The 16358-nt window shown below is 61.1% G+C and overlaps 1 protein-coding gene across 1 annotated transcript in view; it reads left to right on the plus strand.

The window, feature by feature from the left end:
• HDAC5 (histone deacetylase 5) overlaps positions 1 to 15282 on the plus strand; it is a 29202-nt gene extending 13920 nt beyond the window's left edge. The window contains 25 exon segments of the mRNA XM_024760713.1: positions 4105 to 4364; positions 4462 to 4606; positions 4717 to 4831; positions 5114 to 5244; positions 5381 to 5527; positions 5617 to 5729; positions 6021 to 6152; positions 6373 to 6595; positions 7571 to 7782; positions 8045 to 8244; positions 8246 to 8324; positions 9084 to 9249; positions 10088 to 10221; positions 10603 to 10723; positions 11165 to 11214; positions 11357 to 11464; positions 11835 to 11890; positions 12028 to 12115; positions 13041 to 13160; positions 13413 to 13510; positions 13682 to 13800; positions 14277 to 14410; positions 14675 to 14759; positions 14903 to 15068; positions 15160 to 15282. Coding sequence (XP_024616481.1) covers positions 4105 to 4364; positions 4462 to 4606; positions 4717 to 4831; positions 5114 to 5244; positions 5381 to 5527; positions 5617 to 5729; positions 6021 to 6152; positions 6373 to 6595; positions 7571 to 7782; positions 8045 to 8244; positions 8246 to 8324; positions 9084 to 9249; positions 10088 to 10221; positions 10603 to 10723; positions 11165 to 11214; positions 11357 to 11464; positions 11835 to 11890; positions 12028 to 12115; positions 13041 to 13160; positions 13413 to 13510; positions 13682 to 13800; positions 14277 to 14410; positions 14675 to 14759; positions 14903 to 15068; positions 15160 to 15199 — 3242 coding nt within the window. The 3' untranslated portion in view covers positions 15200 to 15282.
• Positions 15283 to 16358: the final 1076 nt, after the last annotated feature.

The following is a 16358-nucleotide window of genomic DNA, read 5'->3' on the forward strand; positions in this document are numbered from 1 at the left end:
TCCCTGGCAGTACTGCCCAGAGAATCTGCTGTGGGAGCCCCCGCTGGGCTGATGGCGCAATGGGGCTCATGGAGAGATCGGAAGCCCAGCTAGATGGGAAGGAAGTGTCGCTAAAGTATCACTGGCGCTGCTCAGTTGTACCCATGAGCTGGGCAGAGTGGTCTGCTCTAAGCCAGAGCCTGGTGTGTGCGGGGCCCTTCTGATGGCTGCCCCCCCAGCTGCCTGGGCTGGGGCTTCTCCGGGGAGGCAGTGTTGGTTAGTCCTTCCGAAGGCTGGAGGACAGGATTCTCTTGCCGCCAGTTCCTAAGGCCACAGCTCCCAGGAGGCAGGGTCAGAGTCCCCGGAAGGGGAGGAGTATGGAGTGGGCAGACCTGAACCCTTCTGTCTGCCTCTGCAGGAGGTCCCTGGGTCAGTTACCGGCTTCCTCTCCACTTCTGCCGCTCTCTGTCAGGAGGAGGCCTGGGGTAGGAGGCCGTGCCCTCCCATGTGACCCCTTCCCAGGCCTTTGCTGGCCAGAGTCCCCAGCCTGTCCTCTTAGGGACCAGTGTTCCTCCATCTACTTTCTTCCCTTTCCAGAGGTCCTGCCACCTTTCTCAGTCCACCAGGAGGCGGTCGAGAGCCTCCTCCTATCATGACACTCCCATTTCCCCTTCCAGGTGCTTGGTTCTCAAGGCAGCCACTGCCACCAGCTCTGCTCATGCTAAGCTTGCAGAGGGCACAGATCCTCGAGGGGGAGCAAGGCCAGCCACACTCTAGGTGTCATGCCCAGAATACTGCATTTGGGGGGCTCTGTGCCTCCCCCCACCCTTTCCCTGACTCCAGCTGTCCAGCCGCAGCCCCTTCCATCTTGGATGGAGCCGGGCTACTACCTGCAGACCCACGGGCTGCTGCATCCTGTCCAGGCCCCACAGGGCCTGCAGAGTAATATTCCCAGTCGCTCGTGCTTCCTGCTTGTGTGGGAACAAGGCTGTGTGGCAGAGCCTGCCGGCCGCCCCGCCACCTGCATACCAATGGGACTGAGGCTGCGACCGCAGCACAGGACCTAGCATCTCTGCTGCGGTGGCAGCGGCGGCAGCGGCTGTGCGGGAGCCCTGGTGGGAGAGTCCCCTCGCCTGAGCCCGTGCCCTCTCTGCAGGGCTCCTGCAAGAGAAGCCAGCACTGCTGGCGGCAGTTCCAGCCCAAGCAGGGTTATCTGCTGGGAGCCAGGAGCACTTGGACCCCTGCCCTTCCCTGGGCGGGCGGGCGGGCTGGCATCCGGCTCCCACAGCCCCGGCACTGCCGGGAGCAGGTTGAAGCCTGTCCACCTCTTGGCTGAGTGATCAGAGTGCCATGGGCCAAGCCAGCCTTGCCTAGGAACAGATAACACTCCGGCCAGCCTGGGACCTTGCTGAGTGTTTCCGGGGCTGGGGACACCTGAGGCTGGCTGCTGGTTCCTTGCTGCCATCCTACTTTTGCACCCTGGACAGGGCTGGCCACCTCCAGAAAGGGCCTCTGTAGTTTCCCAGGGCCTTTCCTCCTGGTGCTGGGGCAGGACATGGGTTAGGAGGGAAAGTGAGTGAGTGTGTGTGTGTGTGTGTGTGTGTGTGTGTGTGTGTGTGTGTAAAACCCCACCCTCCTGGTCACATCTGGCCACTCCTGCAGATGTGGCTCTGGCCTTGTGGCCGCAGAGTCGTCAGTGTGGCTGGCGGGCAAACCACAGAGGAATGTGCCCGGCAGTGCTGGGGGAAGAAGGGCTAATGGGGAGCATGAAAGATACTATGCTCAGGCCACCTTCCCTCTCCCATCTCCAGTGGGTCCCAGGAGCCATGTTCAGCCATGAGGGTAGCATGGCCTTGGCCTTCAGCAGGCCTTGTCCCTGCCTTGGGGGGACACTCATTCAGTGCAGGCTCCCTGGAGAGATCCAGGCTCACAGACTGCAGTGGGTGTGGGAGCCTTTCTTAGCTCAGCCTTTAGCCCCCCTCCCGGCTCCCTCTCCACTCCTGATAAGAGATGGCAGTGGGGGCCTGGGCAGAGGCCTGCTCGCGAGGGCAGGGGACACCGGCAACCATCAGGATGGTGGGGTCTCTCCTTCTGCAGGCCTGGGCTGGAGTGGGCCTCCTTGCCACCGGAAAGTCTGCCCAGCTCCCTGTGGCCTCCCTGGGCTGGAGTGGGGAAAGTGAGGGCTGTCTTTGGAGAAAGAAGTGGAAAAGAAACAAGACGGTCTGGCCCTGCCTCTCTCACTTCCTCCTTTCCAGGCAGTGGGTAGCTTGCCTTCCCTTTCCTGCAGGCGTCAGGAGGCTTTGTGGGGTGTGGGCTGGGCTTGGGGCTCCCTGCTGGCGTGGTGTTTGCCCAGTTGCCCTGGCAACCGTAGGGCAGTGGTGGAGAGTGACATTCAGTGACCAGAGGACAGTATACAGGGATCGAGAGGTCGAGACCCATCTTTCCCATAAGCCCATTGGAATCTTTTGCCACTTCCTGGGGCCCCTTGGTCCATGGTCCACATGGGGGGCCTGGACGCAAGGTCTTGGGACCCAGCAGTTCCCTCCACCCCTTTCCCCTTTCCCCGCGGGTTCTCCCTGGGACTGGAGTTCTGAGATCTCTGCCTTGGCTCCAGCCAGCCCCCCCTGCCATTACCCTTCTTCCTGTCTGATTCCCTTTCCTTTCCTGTCTCCTCCTCCCACCTCCTCCCTGCGCCTGCCTGCCCATTCTCTCTCTCTTTCCCCCCTCCCCCCAGGCACAGCTGCTGTTTGGCTCACTCTATATATAGCGGCATTTTCAGGGTAATTACAATAAAACTGTTGAAAGGAGATAATCCAGCAAAGGAAGCGAGTCTGACTCCCAGCCCCCTCCTGTCCCTGGTTTGGTGCAGCCCTGCACCCCCCCTTTTCCTGCGGCCTCCTGCTCCCACCCCACCCCGTATTCCCATAGCCTCTCCTGCCCGCCCCATCTGCCCTAGCTGAGTGTGGGGCAGAGAAAAGGGGAACGAATAGGGATGCCCAGAGGGTCTCCACAGCCCTCTCCTGGGCTTAGAGAGGTCCCTGGCTGCTAGCCACGTTAGTTCTAGAACTAACGTCTGTGCCTCGGTTTCTCCTGTAGTATATAGGCCTCTTGGCAGGGATTGTGTGGTGTTGAGAGGTGGGGGAGGAGGCACAGGAAGGACGGTGGTTAAAAGTATAGGATTTGGGGCTTCCCTGGTGGCGCTGTGGTTGGGAGTCTGCCTGCCGACACGGGGGACACGGGTTTGTGCCCCGGTCCGGGAAGATCCCACATGCCGCGGAGCGGCTGGGCCCATGAGCCATGGCCGCTGAGCCTGCGCGTCCGGAGCCTGTGCTCCGCAACGGGAGAGGCCACAATAGTGAGATGCCCGCGTACCGCAGACAAACAAACAAACAAACAAAAAAAGTATAGGGTTTGGAATCACATCTTGGTTCCTTGATCACCTGGCTGTATGTCTTTGGTCGTGTTACTTACACCTCTCTAAACCTCAGTTTCCTTATCACTAAAGTAACTCACAGAAAATGCCCAGTGGCCTTAACTATCAATGACGATATTCTTCGTTGAACACTCGTGATCTTCCAGGTACCCTGCTTTGCTTATGCATGTTTTCTCTCTTTTTTCTTTTTTTAATAGATTGATTTATTTAATTTTGGCTGTGTTGGGTCTTCGTTGCTGCATGCGAGCTTTCTCTAGTTGCGGTGAGCAGGGGCTACTCTTCATTGCAGTGCGTGGGCTGCTCATTGCGGTGGCTTCTCTTGTTGCGGAGCACAGGCTCTAGGCGCGCGGGCTTCAGTAGTTGTGGCGCACGGGCTTAGTTGCTCTGCGGCATGTGGGATTTTCCCGGACCAGGGCTCGAACCCGTGTGCCTTGCATCGGCAGGTGGATTCTTAACCACTGCGCCACCAGGGAAGCCCTGCACGTTTTCTTAGTGAAGTTCATGGCTTCGATCTCATTTAATGAAGGCAGAAGGTTGTATCCACAGAGCAGAGGGATTTGACTCCCCCCTCCCCCATTCTCTTTGGCTCTAGTAGTCCTGCCTGGTAGCTTTCTGGGCCCCAGGCATAGCAGCCAGGGCCCGGTGGGGTCTGGGATGGCCCACTGACCCCTTCCTGTCTCTTCTCCCCGCAGTGGAGGTGAAGCCGGTGCTGCCAGGAGCCATGCCCAGCTCCATGGGGGGCGGGGGAGGAGGCAGCCCCAGCCCCGTGGAGCTGCGGGGTGCGCTGGCAGGCCCCGTGGACCCCGCGCTGCGGGAGCAGCAGCTACAACAGGAGCTCCTGGCGCTCAAGCAGCAGCAGCAGCTGCAGAAGCAGCTCCTGTTCGCTGAGTTCCAGAAACAGCACGACCACCTGACCCGGCAGCATGAGGTCCAGCTGCAGAAGCACCTCAAGGTGAGCGAGGGAGGGCGCGGGGGTGGGGGGCCACCCAGACCTCTGACCCCCGCCCGGACCCGGCTCACCCAGCCTCGCTCCCCCTGTGCCCCTGCAGCAGCAGCAGGAGATGCTGGCAGCCAAGAGGCAGCAGGAGCTGGAGCAGCAGCGGCAGCGGGAGCAGCAACGGCAGGAGGAGCTGGAGAAGCAGCGGCTGGAGCAGCAGCTGCTCATCCTGCGAAACAAGGAGAAGAGCAAAGAGAGTAAGGCCTGGGGCTGCCCGGGGCCAGCTGGGACTCCTGCCCCGCCCCACGCCTCCCAGCTGTGGGGACCTGGCCCCAAGCTCCCGGGTCAGCTGTGCCCTGTCCCGCAGGTGCCATCGCCAGCACTGAGGTGAAGCTGAGGCTCCAGGAATTCCTCCTGTCGAAGTCAAAGGAGCCCACACCGGGCGGCCTCAACCATTCCCTCCCACAGCATCCCAAATGCTGGTAATGGCCCTTGGCAGGCATGGGTTGCACAGGTGTCCTGCTCAGGGGCTGCTTGGCTGCAGGATGGCAAGGGGCTCCTGGCCTGAAGCCATATAGGGGCCCTGTAATCTCTCCTAGGAGACGAGACTCCCACCCCTGTTTGTCTCCTCGCTGCCCTCCCCAGGATCCATTTCCTATCCCCATATGCAGTGGATGTTTCATAAATGTAGATTGCTTGGTGGCCGGTCCAGCTGCCTGGGTGATAACCTACATCTGTTTCCATCCCCTCCCTCCACCCTGCAGGGGAGCCCACCATGCTTCTTTGGACCAGAGTTCCCCTCCCCAGAGCGGCCCCCCTGGGACGCCTCCCTCCTACAAACTGCCTTTGCTTGGGCCCTACGACAGCCGCGATGACTTCCCCCTCCGCAAAACAGGTGAGTGAGTACAACCTGGCCTCCCAGGGTATGGGTGGGTGGGGTGGGCAGAGGTGGGAATGTGGAGGGGCCAGGCTAGGCCGCAGGTGTGTCCGTTTGTGTGCGTGTGTCTGAGCCCCGGCTGCCTTCTCCCCAGCCTCCGAACCCAACTTAAAAGTACGTTCGAGGCTAAAGCAGAAGGTGGCCGAGCGGAGAAGCAGCCCCCTCCTGCGTCGCAAGGACGGGACTGTCATTAGCACCTTTAAGAAGAGAGCTGTTGAGATCACAGGTGCCGGGCCTGGAGGTAAGGGCTCCTCTCCTGTCCCTGCTCTGAGGGCCGGGGAGTGGGGGGTGGCTCCGAGCAGGCCCAGGTGACAGCCACTTCTCCCATAGCGGCAGCCGTGTGCAACAGCGCGCCAGGCTCCGGCCCCAGCTCTCCTAACAGCTCCCACAGCACCATCGCTGAGAATGGCTTTACTGGCTCAGTCCCCAACATCCCCACCGAGGTACAGGCCTGCCAAGGGCTGGGCGGGTGGGCCAGCGCTGCTTTCTGTCCCATCCGGTCTGTCTGGCTGAGCGTGCCCAGCAGGGACCCTCTGCCTGCGTGGACAGGCTAGAGGGACCTATTGCCCCGAAGTGGGATCTATCCCACGGGCCTCTGGATGGCTCTTATCTCTCAGTCCCCCCAAGGTGGGGCTTGGTGCAGGAAGCGGGGCGCCATTCAGAGCCCTCAGCCTTGGCCCCAGGTGGCCCCCCTTTGCCTGCTCTCATGCTTGTCTCTCCCAACTGCTCCCCAGATGCTCCCCCAGCACCGGGCCCTCCCTCTGGACAGCTCCCCCAACCAGTTCAGCCTCTACACGTCTCCCTCTCTGCCCAACATCTCCCTAGGGCTGCAGGCCACGGTCACTGTCACCAACTCGCACCTCACCGTAAGTACGGGGCACATACCCTGTCCTCCCTCTGGTGTTGAGGTCTTCAGTCCTGGATGTCCCCGGCTGGGGCTGTTGTCCTCCCAGGGTCCTGATGGAGATCAGATGGCCCTCCCCCAGAGCTGGGGGTGGGCAGAGGGTAGGTGAGGGATGCTGGTCCAAAGTCGGCATGACTGGGGACAGTATAAACCCCTCCCTCATCTCCATCTCCTCTCCCCAGGCCTCCCCGAAGCTTTCGACGCAGCAGGAGGCCGAGAGGCAGGCCCTCCAGTCCCTGCGGCAGGGTGGTGCCCTGACGGGCAAGTTCATGAGCACATCCTCTATCCCCGGCTGCCTGCTGGGCGTGGCACTGGAGGGCGACACCAGCCCCCACGGGCACGCCTCCCTGCTGCAGCACGTGCTACTGCTGGAGCAGGCCCGGCAGCAGACCGCCCTCATCGCTGGTGAGTGGGCGGGCAGCTGTCCGAGGAGGGGGTGTCAGCCCCCCCCCACCCCATTCTGAGGGCTCAGGGAAGGACCAACTGCCAGGGAGAAGTAGCCAGGGATCCTCACCAGCCCTGTCACAGCTCCCCTCCACGGCATCATTGATTTCTTCCATATTCTACAGACGTTATTGAGTACCTACAGCCGGCCAGGCACTGTTCCCGAACTCTGCCGTCGTCATGGAGCTCACATTCCAGAGCAGTGCTGTCCAGTAGAGATATAATACAAGCCATATGTGTACTTTAAAGTGTTCTAGTGGCCACGTTACAAAATGTAAAAAGGAACAGGTGAAATTAGTTTTAATGACATATACTTAACTCAGTATGTCTAGGATACTATCATCTGAACATAAAATGAATATGAAGAGTTAGCAATGAAATATTTTACTTTGTTTCATACCGTCTTTGAAATCTGGTGCGTATTTCACACTTAGAGTACATCTCAGTTGAGACAGGCCATGTTTCAAGTGCTCAGTGGTCACGTGTGTCTGGCAGCTATGGGATTGGACAGCGTGGCTTTGGACAGTCAGCCCATAAGTAGCTGGTGGCATCAGAAGAGGTTCTGCTTAAAAGACACGTGACCCTGGCCTCCAGGCTTCCCAGCTGGGTGGGATCCACGTCCATGATCAGGGAGGTCTTGCAGCTGGGGAGAACTAGTCATTGTTCATGCACACGGAGGGCCCGAGACTATACGTGCTCGTAAGTGAATCCAGGACGTTTTGCCAGAGGTGGTGGCTCTGAGCTGCGAGACTGTTCAGTTGTGGGGAGGAGGAAGAACGGGGTTCAGGTTTGGGGGCAGGGTGCTCCAGGCCCCTCGCGGGTTTCTCCTGAGTATGGAGGCGGCGCTGCTCCAGAAGTGGGAGAGTCTCGGGATGGGAGTGGGAGTCTGGTGCCCTGACAGTGATGGTTACTTCCCTCCCCGCACCACCTCCACAGTGCCGCTCCACGGGCAGTCCCCGCTGGTGACGGGTGAGCGCGTGGCCACCAGCATGCGGACGGTGGGCAAGCTCCCTCGGCACCGGCCCCTGAGCCGCACTCAGTCCTCGCCACTGCCCCAGAGCCCCCAGGCCCTGCAGCAGCTGGTCATGCAGCAGCAGCACCAGCAGTTCCTAGAGAAGCAGAAGCAGCAGCAGCTGCAGCTGGGCAAGGTGAGCCGGGAGAAGCAAACATCCGGGGCCGTGCTGGGGTCAGGACACAGAGGGTGCCGGGCTGGCAGGGGGCTGACACCCAGGCCACTCCCCAGGCTGCATCAGAGGAGCCGCCTTGCCTTTTTCTAATTCACATCAAAGGTCTGTATGGGCTGGGCCGCTGTCTGCCAGGGAGAGAGGAGGGAAGGATAGAACCTCCTGGGCCACAGGCTGCATAGCCGCGCCCCCTCCCAGCTGACGCGCCTCCTTGCTCTGCTCCTAGATCCTCACCAAGACTGGGGAGCTGCCACGGCAGCCCACCACCCACCCCGAGGAGACAGAGGAGGAGCTGACAGAGCAGCAGGAGGCCTTCCTGGGGGAGGGGGCCCTGGCCATACCCCGAGAAGGCTCCACGGAGAGTGAGAGCACACAGGAAGACCTGGAGGAGGAAGAGGAGGAGGAGGAGGAGGAGGAGGAGGAGGGAGAGGGAAGAGACAGGAGAGGAAGGGAATGGTGCTGAGGAGGGGCCCGACTTGGAGGAGTCCAGCGCTGGTTACAAAAAGGTGCCCCCTCTGCCCCAGCCCTCGATCACCACCCCTGCGTCCTCCCCGCTATCTTTCCACCTTTCCCTCTCCCCAGTCTGCAGTTTCCAGGCTGTGCAGGAACAACTTTTTAAGAGTGAAAGGGGAGCAGGAAAGAGACAAGGGGCTGTGGAACGGAGGGAGCTGCTTGTGTCAGTCTCGGAGCTGTCTGTGCCCCGTCTGCCAGCCCCTCCCTGCGTCTGTGACTGCCCCCGCCTGTCTGCTTCAGTGTGTGTGTGTGTGTGTGTGCGCGTGTGTGTGCGCGCGCGCACGTGTGCACATGCACGTGGTCTGTGTATATCTGCGTTTCTGCCTGCGTAGGGCCGGTTGTGCGTCGGTCTCTGCGTGCGTGTGTACACACACGCCCCCGCTGTTACTACAGTCTGCCCTGGTGCCTAGCATGCACTCCATTCATTGCGGACACAGCTGAGCCCTCCGGGCCTGACTCATCCCACCCCCTCTCACACCCCCATCCCTCCCAGCCTCTTACCTCAATGCTACTCCGGTAGCATGACTCATCACGTCCCCCCCGCCCATCTCTCCCCATCTCCTCGGAGATGGAGATGAAGATGGCTAAGGCTGGAGTGTCTCCTGTCCCTGGAGGGAGGAGGGTGGGGGGAGGAGGCAATACAGAAGAGAAGGGCTGGATTCAGGCCCCCCACCCCCTGGGAGGCCACCTGTCCTCACTTCCATTTCAGACTAAGCCTCACCCAGGCTCCCTCCCACTCTCCTCGTTCCCAGGTGTTTGCAGACGCCCAGCAGCTGCAGCCTCTGCAGGTGTACCAGGCGCCCCTCAGCCTGGCCACTGTGCCTCATCAGGCCCTGGGCCGCACCCAGTCCTCGCCGGCTGCCCCTGGGGGCATGAGGAGCCCCCCGGACCAGCCCACCAAGCACCTCTTCACCACAGGTGAGCCCCGCGCCCACACGAGCTGTCCTCACATCGTCTGCCAGGGGCCTGTGCATGGCATCCAGCCTTGGGCATCGTGAAGAGATAAGATACAGCCCCTGCCCTGGAGAGATGGCCAGGGCCCCTCAGAGCACCCCGAAGGGAGGGAAGACAGGCCTTGGCCCCCTCCCTCTGCACCACAGCCACCTGTGGTAGTGGTGGCAGCCTCTGCCTCGGTGGGAGGGCGGTGAGTGTCCCTGCCCACTGGGGCAGCGTCTTCTTTCAGGGGCCCACCCCACCACTGCTGAGGGACCACCAGTTTTGTGCCCTCGCCACACAAGCCCTGGAGGCCTAGGTGGAGGGAGCCCGCTGTCTCAGCTTGGTCCTGCTGTTCTAGCTCCCTCTCTGCCCTGTGAGGTTAAATGTGAGGCCTCAGTCCATTCCAGAAGGCTCTTCCATGTGAAACTGCTCTGTGCTGGGCTCTGAGGGGGCACAGATGCTTGAGGACGGTCCCGACTCACCAGTGGGGTGTGTTGGGGGGTAGAGGGGCAGCACACAGGGGCTGTGACAGGAGGGGGAAAGGAGGATGTGCCATGAGGTCAAAACTGATGGGGGTGTCAAGGGCGGCCTGCTGGAGCCTTGAGGAGCAGGGAGGCTTTTGATAGGTGGTGATGGGGGAAAGGAATTTCATGAAAAGAAGAGGGGCAGGTGTGTGGGAGGGCAGCTGGGGTGCCTGTGAGGAGGTGCTGGGACCAGGGTGGACTGGGGAAAAGCTCAGTGAGCTCTGCTGAGGATGGCGGGGGCCAGGCTGTCACACAGCCCAGAGCAGTGCTGGCTGACAGGTGTGTCTCTGGCCCAGGTGTGGTCTATGACACGTTCATGCTGAAGCACCAGTGCATGTGTGGCAACACACACGTGCACCCCGAGCACGCTGGCCGGATCCAGAGCATCTGGTCTCGGCTGCAGGAGACAGGCCTGCTCAGCAAGTGTGAGGTAAGGGAGCCCCTCCTACCAGCTTCCACCTCAAACCCAGCGAAAGCCTTTGTGTTGCCCCTGTCGGGGAAGCCTCTGTCTGGGTCTCTTCCTCATTCTCTCTTCAACCCCTGACTTCAGGGCTAGGCCCCCCAGGCACCTGCCAGTTCCATCCCTTGTAGCCTGGTTCCCCCATGATCTCCAGCTGAATGGGGGAGGGTCCTGGACTGGGGTCCCTGGGGGACCAGGGCATACTTTCTCAACAACCTTTGATCTCCCGAGGCTAGAAAGTGGCTCCATGTGCCCCAGGCTGTGGGGCAGAGAGAGGGGCTGGACCTCGGGGGAGCTGAGCCTGCGGTGCCATCCCTCTCACCGGCCTCTCTTCCTGCTCTCCCCTGGCAGCGGATCCGGGGTCGCAAAGCCACGCTGGACGAGATCCAGACGGTGCACTCCGAATACCACACCCTGCTCTACGGGACCAGCCCCCTCAACCGACAGAAGCTGGACAGCAAGAAGCTGCTCGGTGAGCTGGCCGGCCGATGGCGGGGCGTGGGCCAGGCCAGGTCTTCTGCCCCGGTGGGACTGGGGTAGGCGGGTGGGTTCCCGGGGGCGCAGCTGCTACACTGCACGCCTCCAGAGGGCGCCATTCACACAGACTACAACATGCTGGTGGGATGTGTGCAGGAGGATGGGAGGTGACGGGTCAGGCCTGGTGATGGGCTTTGCCCTTCTCCCTAACCTGTCAGGCCCCTTTTTCTCCCTGCCATTTGCCCCAGAGGTAGGATTGTCCCCCCCGGGACGGGGGACAGACATCTCCCAGCTGGCATGGGCTGCAGAGGCCTGTCGTGTGCTGGGGCCTGGCCTTCTTCTTCTGTGGCTGAGTTTACTGCCCTCTGCACACCCCAACCTGCGGCTTCGGCAGTTGAGGCAACTTCCAGAGTAGCTCTGTTCCTCTTCCCTGCAGGCCCCATCAGCCAGAAGATGTACGCCATGCTGCCTTGTGGGGGCATCGGGGTGAGTAGGGCACCTGCCAGTGGGGATGGGTGGGTGGTGCTCCCAGCTCCAGCCCCTCCCTTCCTGCCCACCACAGCTGCACCCCCATTCTCGCCCTCCCCCTGCAGGGGGCACGCTGAAGCCTGCTCTCCTGCCCCCGCAGGTAGACAGTGACACCGTGTGGAATGAGATGCACTCCTCCAGTGCCGTGCGCATGGCGGTGGGCTGCCTGGTGGAGCTGGCTTTCAAGGTGGCGACGGGGGAGCTCAAGGTGAGTGTGTGTGGGGCCTTGGTCCTGTTGCCTCAGGAGCGGGTGATGGGGGCAGCTGTGGCTTTCCTGTCAGTAAGGCACCATCCTCTGTAATCTCAACCTTCAGGTGCAGATGTGGGGAGGAGGTGCCAGCTCCAGGCCAGCTGGGGGGTGAGGGGTAAAGAGGGAGTGACCAAGAGGCACTAAGGTCTGTGCTGTCATGGGTCTCACGTGGCCCTCGGCTGGCGTTCCTAAAGGTTGTGGGATTGATGCTTATGACGTATGTTCTCGTCCTGGCTTATGCTTCTCTCCTTCTGTGTCCACCCACTTCGTGGCCACCTTGCCCACCTGTCTGCCTCTTGTTTCTGTGCCTCCGTCTGTACCTCTCCAGAATGGTTTTGCCATCATCCGGCCCCCAGGACACCACGCGGAGGAATCCACAGCCATGTGAGTGCCACCGCAGCCCTGCCCCAGACCCACTGCCTTCACACCATCTCCCTCTCAGCAGAGCTGATGCGCGTGTATCTGTGAGCAAACATCCACTAAGGCTGACGACCTGCCCTCTTCTCCGCTCACCCCTGCAGGGGATTCTGCTTTTTCAACTCTGTAGCCATCACAACCAAACTCCTGCAGCAGAAGCTGAATGTGGGCAAGGTTCTCATCGTGGACTGGGTAGGCAGTCGGCTGGGGGGACCAGGGTCAGCCTTCAGGAAGCCTCCACCCCAGCCCCACGCCCTCGTCCTCAGGTGCCCGTGCTGGGGCTGTTAGCCCAGCCTTCACAGTCCCATGGGGCCCCCCTCCTCACTAGTGGAGACTCGAAATGCTTTTAGCCCCTGGTCCACCTTGGCCCCCAGCCCGCAGCCTTGAGCAGCCGAGGAGATTTCCTGCCTTGAGTGGTAGAGACAGCTCCTGCCGTTGCTGGAGTCCCTGTTGACTGGGGGCTGACTGTGTGCCAGACACGTGGTGCTGCTTCATGGCCGCCTTGCTTCCTAAGTAGTAGGATGTCCATTTCGATAAACAGAAACACTGGGCTGTTGGGGGACTTACCCAACCAAGGTTACTTAGCTTGGGATGTTGGGTACTGGGTTTCGGATCAGGCCTGTGGGCCCCGGCATTTCTGTTCCTGCTGCCACGCTGTGCTTCTCCGCCTCTGCCTCTCACAGTAGAGGGAAAGGCCCCTACCGCTCCCTGTGAGGAGCCAGCCTCAGCAAGGAGGGATCTAATCTCTTCGAAGCCCACCTTGGGCTTCAAAGTTCATGACGTTGGGTTCTCCTTCAGAATGCATCTGTCTGCTTTCAATTCCTGACTAGCCGTACTGTTTCCCTCCACACTCCTGAGCGGAGTGGGCTCGCAGGGAGATCCACCACATTCGTCCCCTGGCTTTGTGTCTCCTCTGTGCAGTGCCATGTCCCGGCCCGCAGACCCTGGTTAGAAAAGCGTGGGGTGATTCCGTGGCGGACAGAACACAGATGCCCTGTAGCTAGTGGTGGGCTGCACCCCCAGAGTCCACCACAGGGTCGGGGTGGGCCAAGCAGAATTTTGACCTTTGGGTCAGACCCTGGGCCTCTTCCCTGATGCTCCCACCCCTTCCCACTAGGACATTCACCACGGCAATGGCACCCAGCAAGCATTCTACAACGACCCCTCCGTGCTCTACATCTCCCTGCATCGCTATGACAATGGGAACTTCTTTCCGGGCTCTGGGGCTCCTGAAGAGGTACAGCTCCTGGGCTCAAACGTGGGGCCCTCGGGGAGATAGCAGAATGGGACCTGGCGGGGAGCCATGGAGGCCCGTGGTGGTGCTGGTACCTGGGGAGTCTGGGCTCCTAGTGGGAGGACCACGCCAGCCAACTGCCCCTCCATGCAGAACAGAGGTCAGTGGAGTGAGGGCTGGAGGCAGGGCTGAGGGCGGGGCAACGTCTGGGATCCCCAGGCAGTGAGAGTAACCCCTCCCCAACCATACTGCCAGGTTGGCGGAGGGCCGGGCGTGGGGTACAATGTGAACGTGGCATGGACGGGAGGTGTGGATCCCCCCATCGGAGACGTGGAGTACCTAACGGCCTTCAGGTGGGGACTGAGAAGAGCCGAGGGAGGGGTGGGAACCCCCGGGCCCTGCCATGGGAGGGGCAGAAGGCACTCAGTTCCGCGTGGGTGGAGGGGTCGGCTCTGTGTGGGGCAGAGCCTGGGGAGGCCTGGCTGAGCCACCTGCCAGGGTCAGCCTGGGCCCTCCCTTTTCAGGGCAGTGGTGATGCCCATTGCCCACGAGTTCTCACCTGACGTGGTCCTGGTCTCCGCCGGGTTTGATGCCGTCGAGGGACACCTGTCTCCGCTGGGTGGCTACTCTGTCACCGCCAGATGTGAGCCTGTGGGGGGATCGAGGGAGGCTATGGAGCAGTGAATATGGGGTCGAGTGGGAGGTTGGGAGGAGGGTTGAAGGCAGGTCTAAGACTTGGAATCATCCTGGCAGCATCCTCCCACTCTCCCTCTGCCAACCCTGGCCTTGAGGGGCAAGCAGGTGGTGGGGGGAGCATCTCCTCCAGGAGTTGTAGGGATGGAGCTCGCTGATCCCTCATGTTTCAGTGGTGGTTTTTCATGGTGCTCCTTAGGAGACGCGTAATTGGATCTTTTTAGCCTCTTAGGTTTTGTGTTTTATGGAGCATTTAGTCCATTGACACTGAATTTTATTATGGATATCGATTTGGGTTTAAATCCACCATCTTCTTTTGTGCTGTTTGTCCCATCTCTCGTTTCTTTTTCTCTCCTTTCGGACTTTTTCTTGAATTGAGTTTTTTCTTTAACCATTTCCTCTTCCTCCCTTCACCCATCCCTAAAGGTTTTGGCCACTTGACCAGGCAGCTGATGACGCTGGCAGGGGGCCGGGTGGTGCTGGCCCTCGAGGGAGGCCATGACTTGACCGCCATCTGTGATGCCTCTGAGGCGTGTGTCTCCGCTCTGCTCAGCGTGGAGGTGAGGGGTGCACAGCGGGACTGGGGGAGGTGGGCCAGTAGGCCAGGGGGAAGGGGCCAGCGAGGGAGGGTCCCTCTCCTGGGTCAGGCAGCACCGAGGGCCCTTGGTGAGGTTTTCCTGATTCCTGAGGACAGGTGGTGACCAGGGAAGGCTTTCTAAATAGAGGTTTCCCCAGAAAGGCTATGCTTGCCCCTGTCATGGGGCTGAACGGCGGGATGGTTAGAGGGGCAGCCACTCTAAGCCTTCTCTTCTTTCCCCTGCCAGCTGCAGCCCTTGGACGAGGCAGTCTTGCAACAAAAGCCCAACGTCAACGCAGTGGCCACGCTAGAGAAAGTCATCGAGATCCAGAGTGCGTGGGCACAGGCAGAGGGACTCAGGGCCCAGCTTGCCAAGGGGGCGGAGCTTGCGTGACGCCAGGGCTAGGGCTGGGGGTGTCCGTACGTTTGGGGGTTTCTGGCTCTCCCTGACCCCCGGCCCATCCCTCATCCACAGGCAAACACTGGAGCTGTGTGCAGAGGTTCGCTGCTGGTCTAGGCCGTTCCCTGCGGGAGGCCCAGGCCGGTGAGACAGAGGAGGCCGAGACTGTGAGTGCCATGGCCTTGCTGTCGGTGGGGGCCGAGCAGGCCCAGGCTGCTGCAGGCCGGGAGCACAGCCCCAGGTGAGGTGCCCCCCACCTCCCTGCCCTCGCCCAGACTGCTCCCCCCCATCCCACAGTGCTTCAGTGCCCTTCCCTGTGCTTGTGCCCACAGGCCAGCAGAGGAGCCCATGGAGCAGGAACCTGCCCTGTGACGCCCTGGCCCCCACTCCTCTGGGCTTCTTCATTGTGATTTTGTTTATTTTTTCTATTAAAAAACAAAAAGTCACACATTCAACAACGTCTGCTGTGTGGGTCTCTCAGCCTCGCCCCTCCTGCTCCTCTTAGCTGCCTCAGGCCCCCCCTTTCCCCCGCCCCCCGTGGCCCACGTCTCAGCTCTAGAAGTTTGCGCCCTCTGTAGGGCCAGGGGTACCCTTTCCAGCCCTTCCCTCACATTGTATCCCACACCCACTTCCTGCATTCTGTCTTTGTCCCCCTTGGAGCTTGGGCCAGCTCAAGGTGGGCCTGGGGCCCAGATAGCACCTTCCGGTTCTGGGGTCCCCCTGAGTGAGGAGGGAACAGTAAGTTTGGTGCCTTGGCTTCAGCTGACTTAGGGGGAAATGCCTTAATTTCACCCTCCTCCCCTCTCCAGCCCCAGGGGAGGATCCGGAGGGTCCCTCTACAGTCTTAAGATGTAGAGTGGAGGGGAGGTGGGCTCCGGCCCTGCGATTCTCACTCTTTTCCCCCAGTGTCCTCACCATCTCCACACAGCCCCCCTCTCTCCTCCTCCTTTCTCCTGGCCTCAGCACCGAAGGGAAGCTTTGTGCTGTCGGATGTGGGCCTGAGTGGGCCTGAGGTCCGCGGGCAGGGCTGTCTTGCCTTCCCCTCCTCAGGGCCTATTTCCCCTTCTCAGGGGCTGGAGAGGGTGAAAGCGTGGGGGGAGGTTTGGAGCTGCACTCCTGGGTTCTGAGGGGCCAAGAGGAGGCGCAGAACCGGGCCTGCTCTCCATCTTACTCTGTCGGCCTCCCTGCCCCTCTGCTGGCACAGTCTGGGGAGCGGGGAGAAGGTGGTCCCTGCAGGGGGGCTCCAGGCTGGTGAGAGCCCCCCTGCTGTTCAGGACCAGATTTCCCCAGCCATCCAGCACGCTGCAAGCAGAAGGGTCAGTGGCCCACCTCTCTCCTGGGGCCTTTGGCTTTGAAGCCTGGGGATGGTGAGTGGGAGTTCTAGAAGGAGCAGGGCCAGAACCCAGGAGTCTGCCCTCAGCTGTAGCTTGTCTTCCTCCTGGGCTTCCTTTGTGGGCCACCAGCCCAAGGGAACTAAGACCAGGATGGGGCTGGGCACTGCCCTTTCTCTTTCCCAGAAGCCCTGCTAGCC

The sequence above is a fragment of the Neophocaena asiaeorientalis genome, unplaced genomic scaffold, assembly GCF_003031525.2.
Source record: "Neophocaena asiaeorientalis asiaeorientalis breed wild unplaced genomic scaffold, Neophocaena_asiaeorientalis_V1.1 scaffold30, whole genome shotgun sequence".
Classification (NCBI taxonomy): domain Eukaryota; kingdom Metazoa; phylum Chordata; class Mammalia; order Artiodactyla; family Phocoenidae; genus Neophocaena; species Neophocaena asiaeorientalis.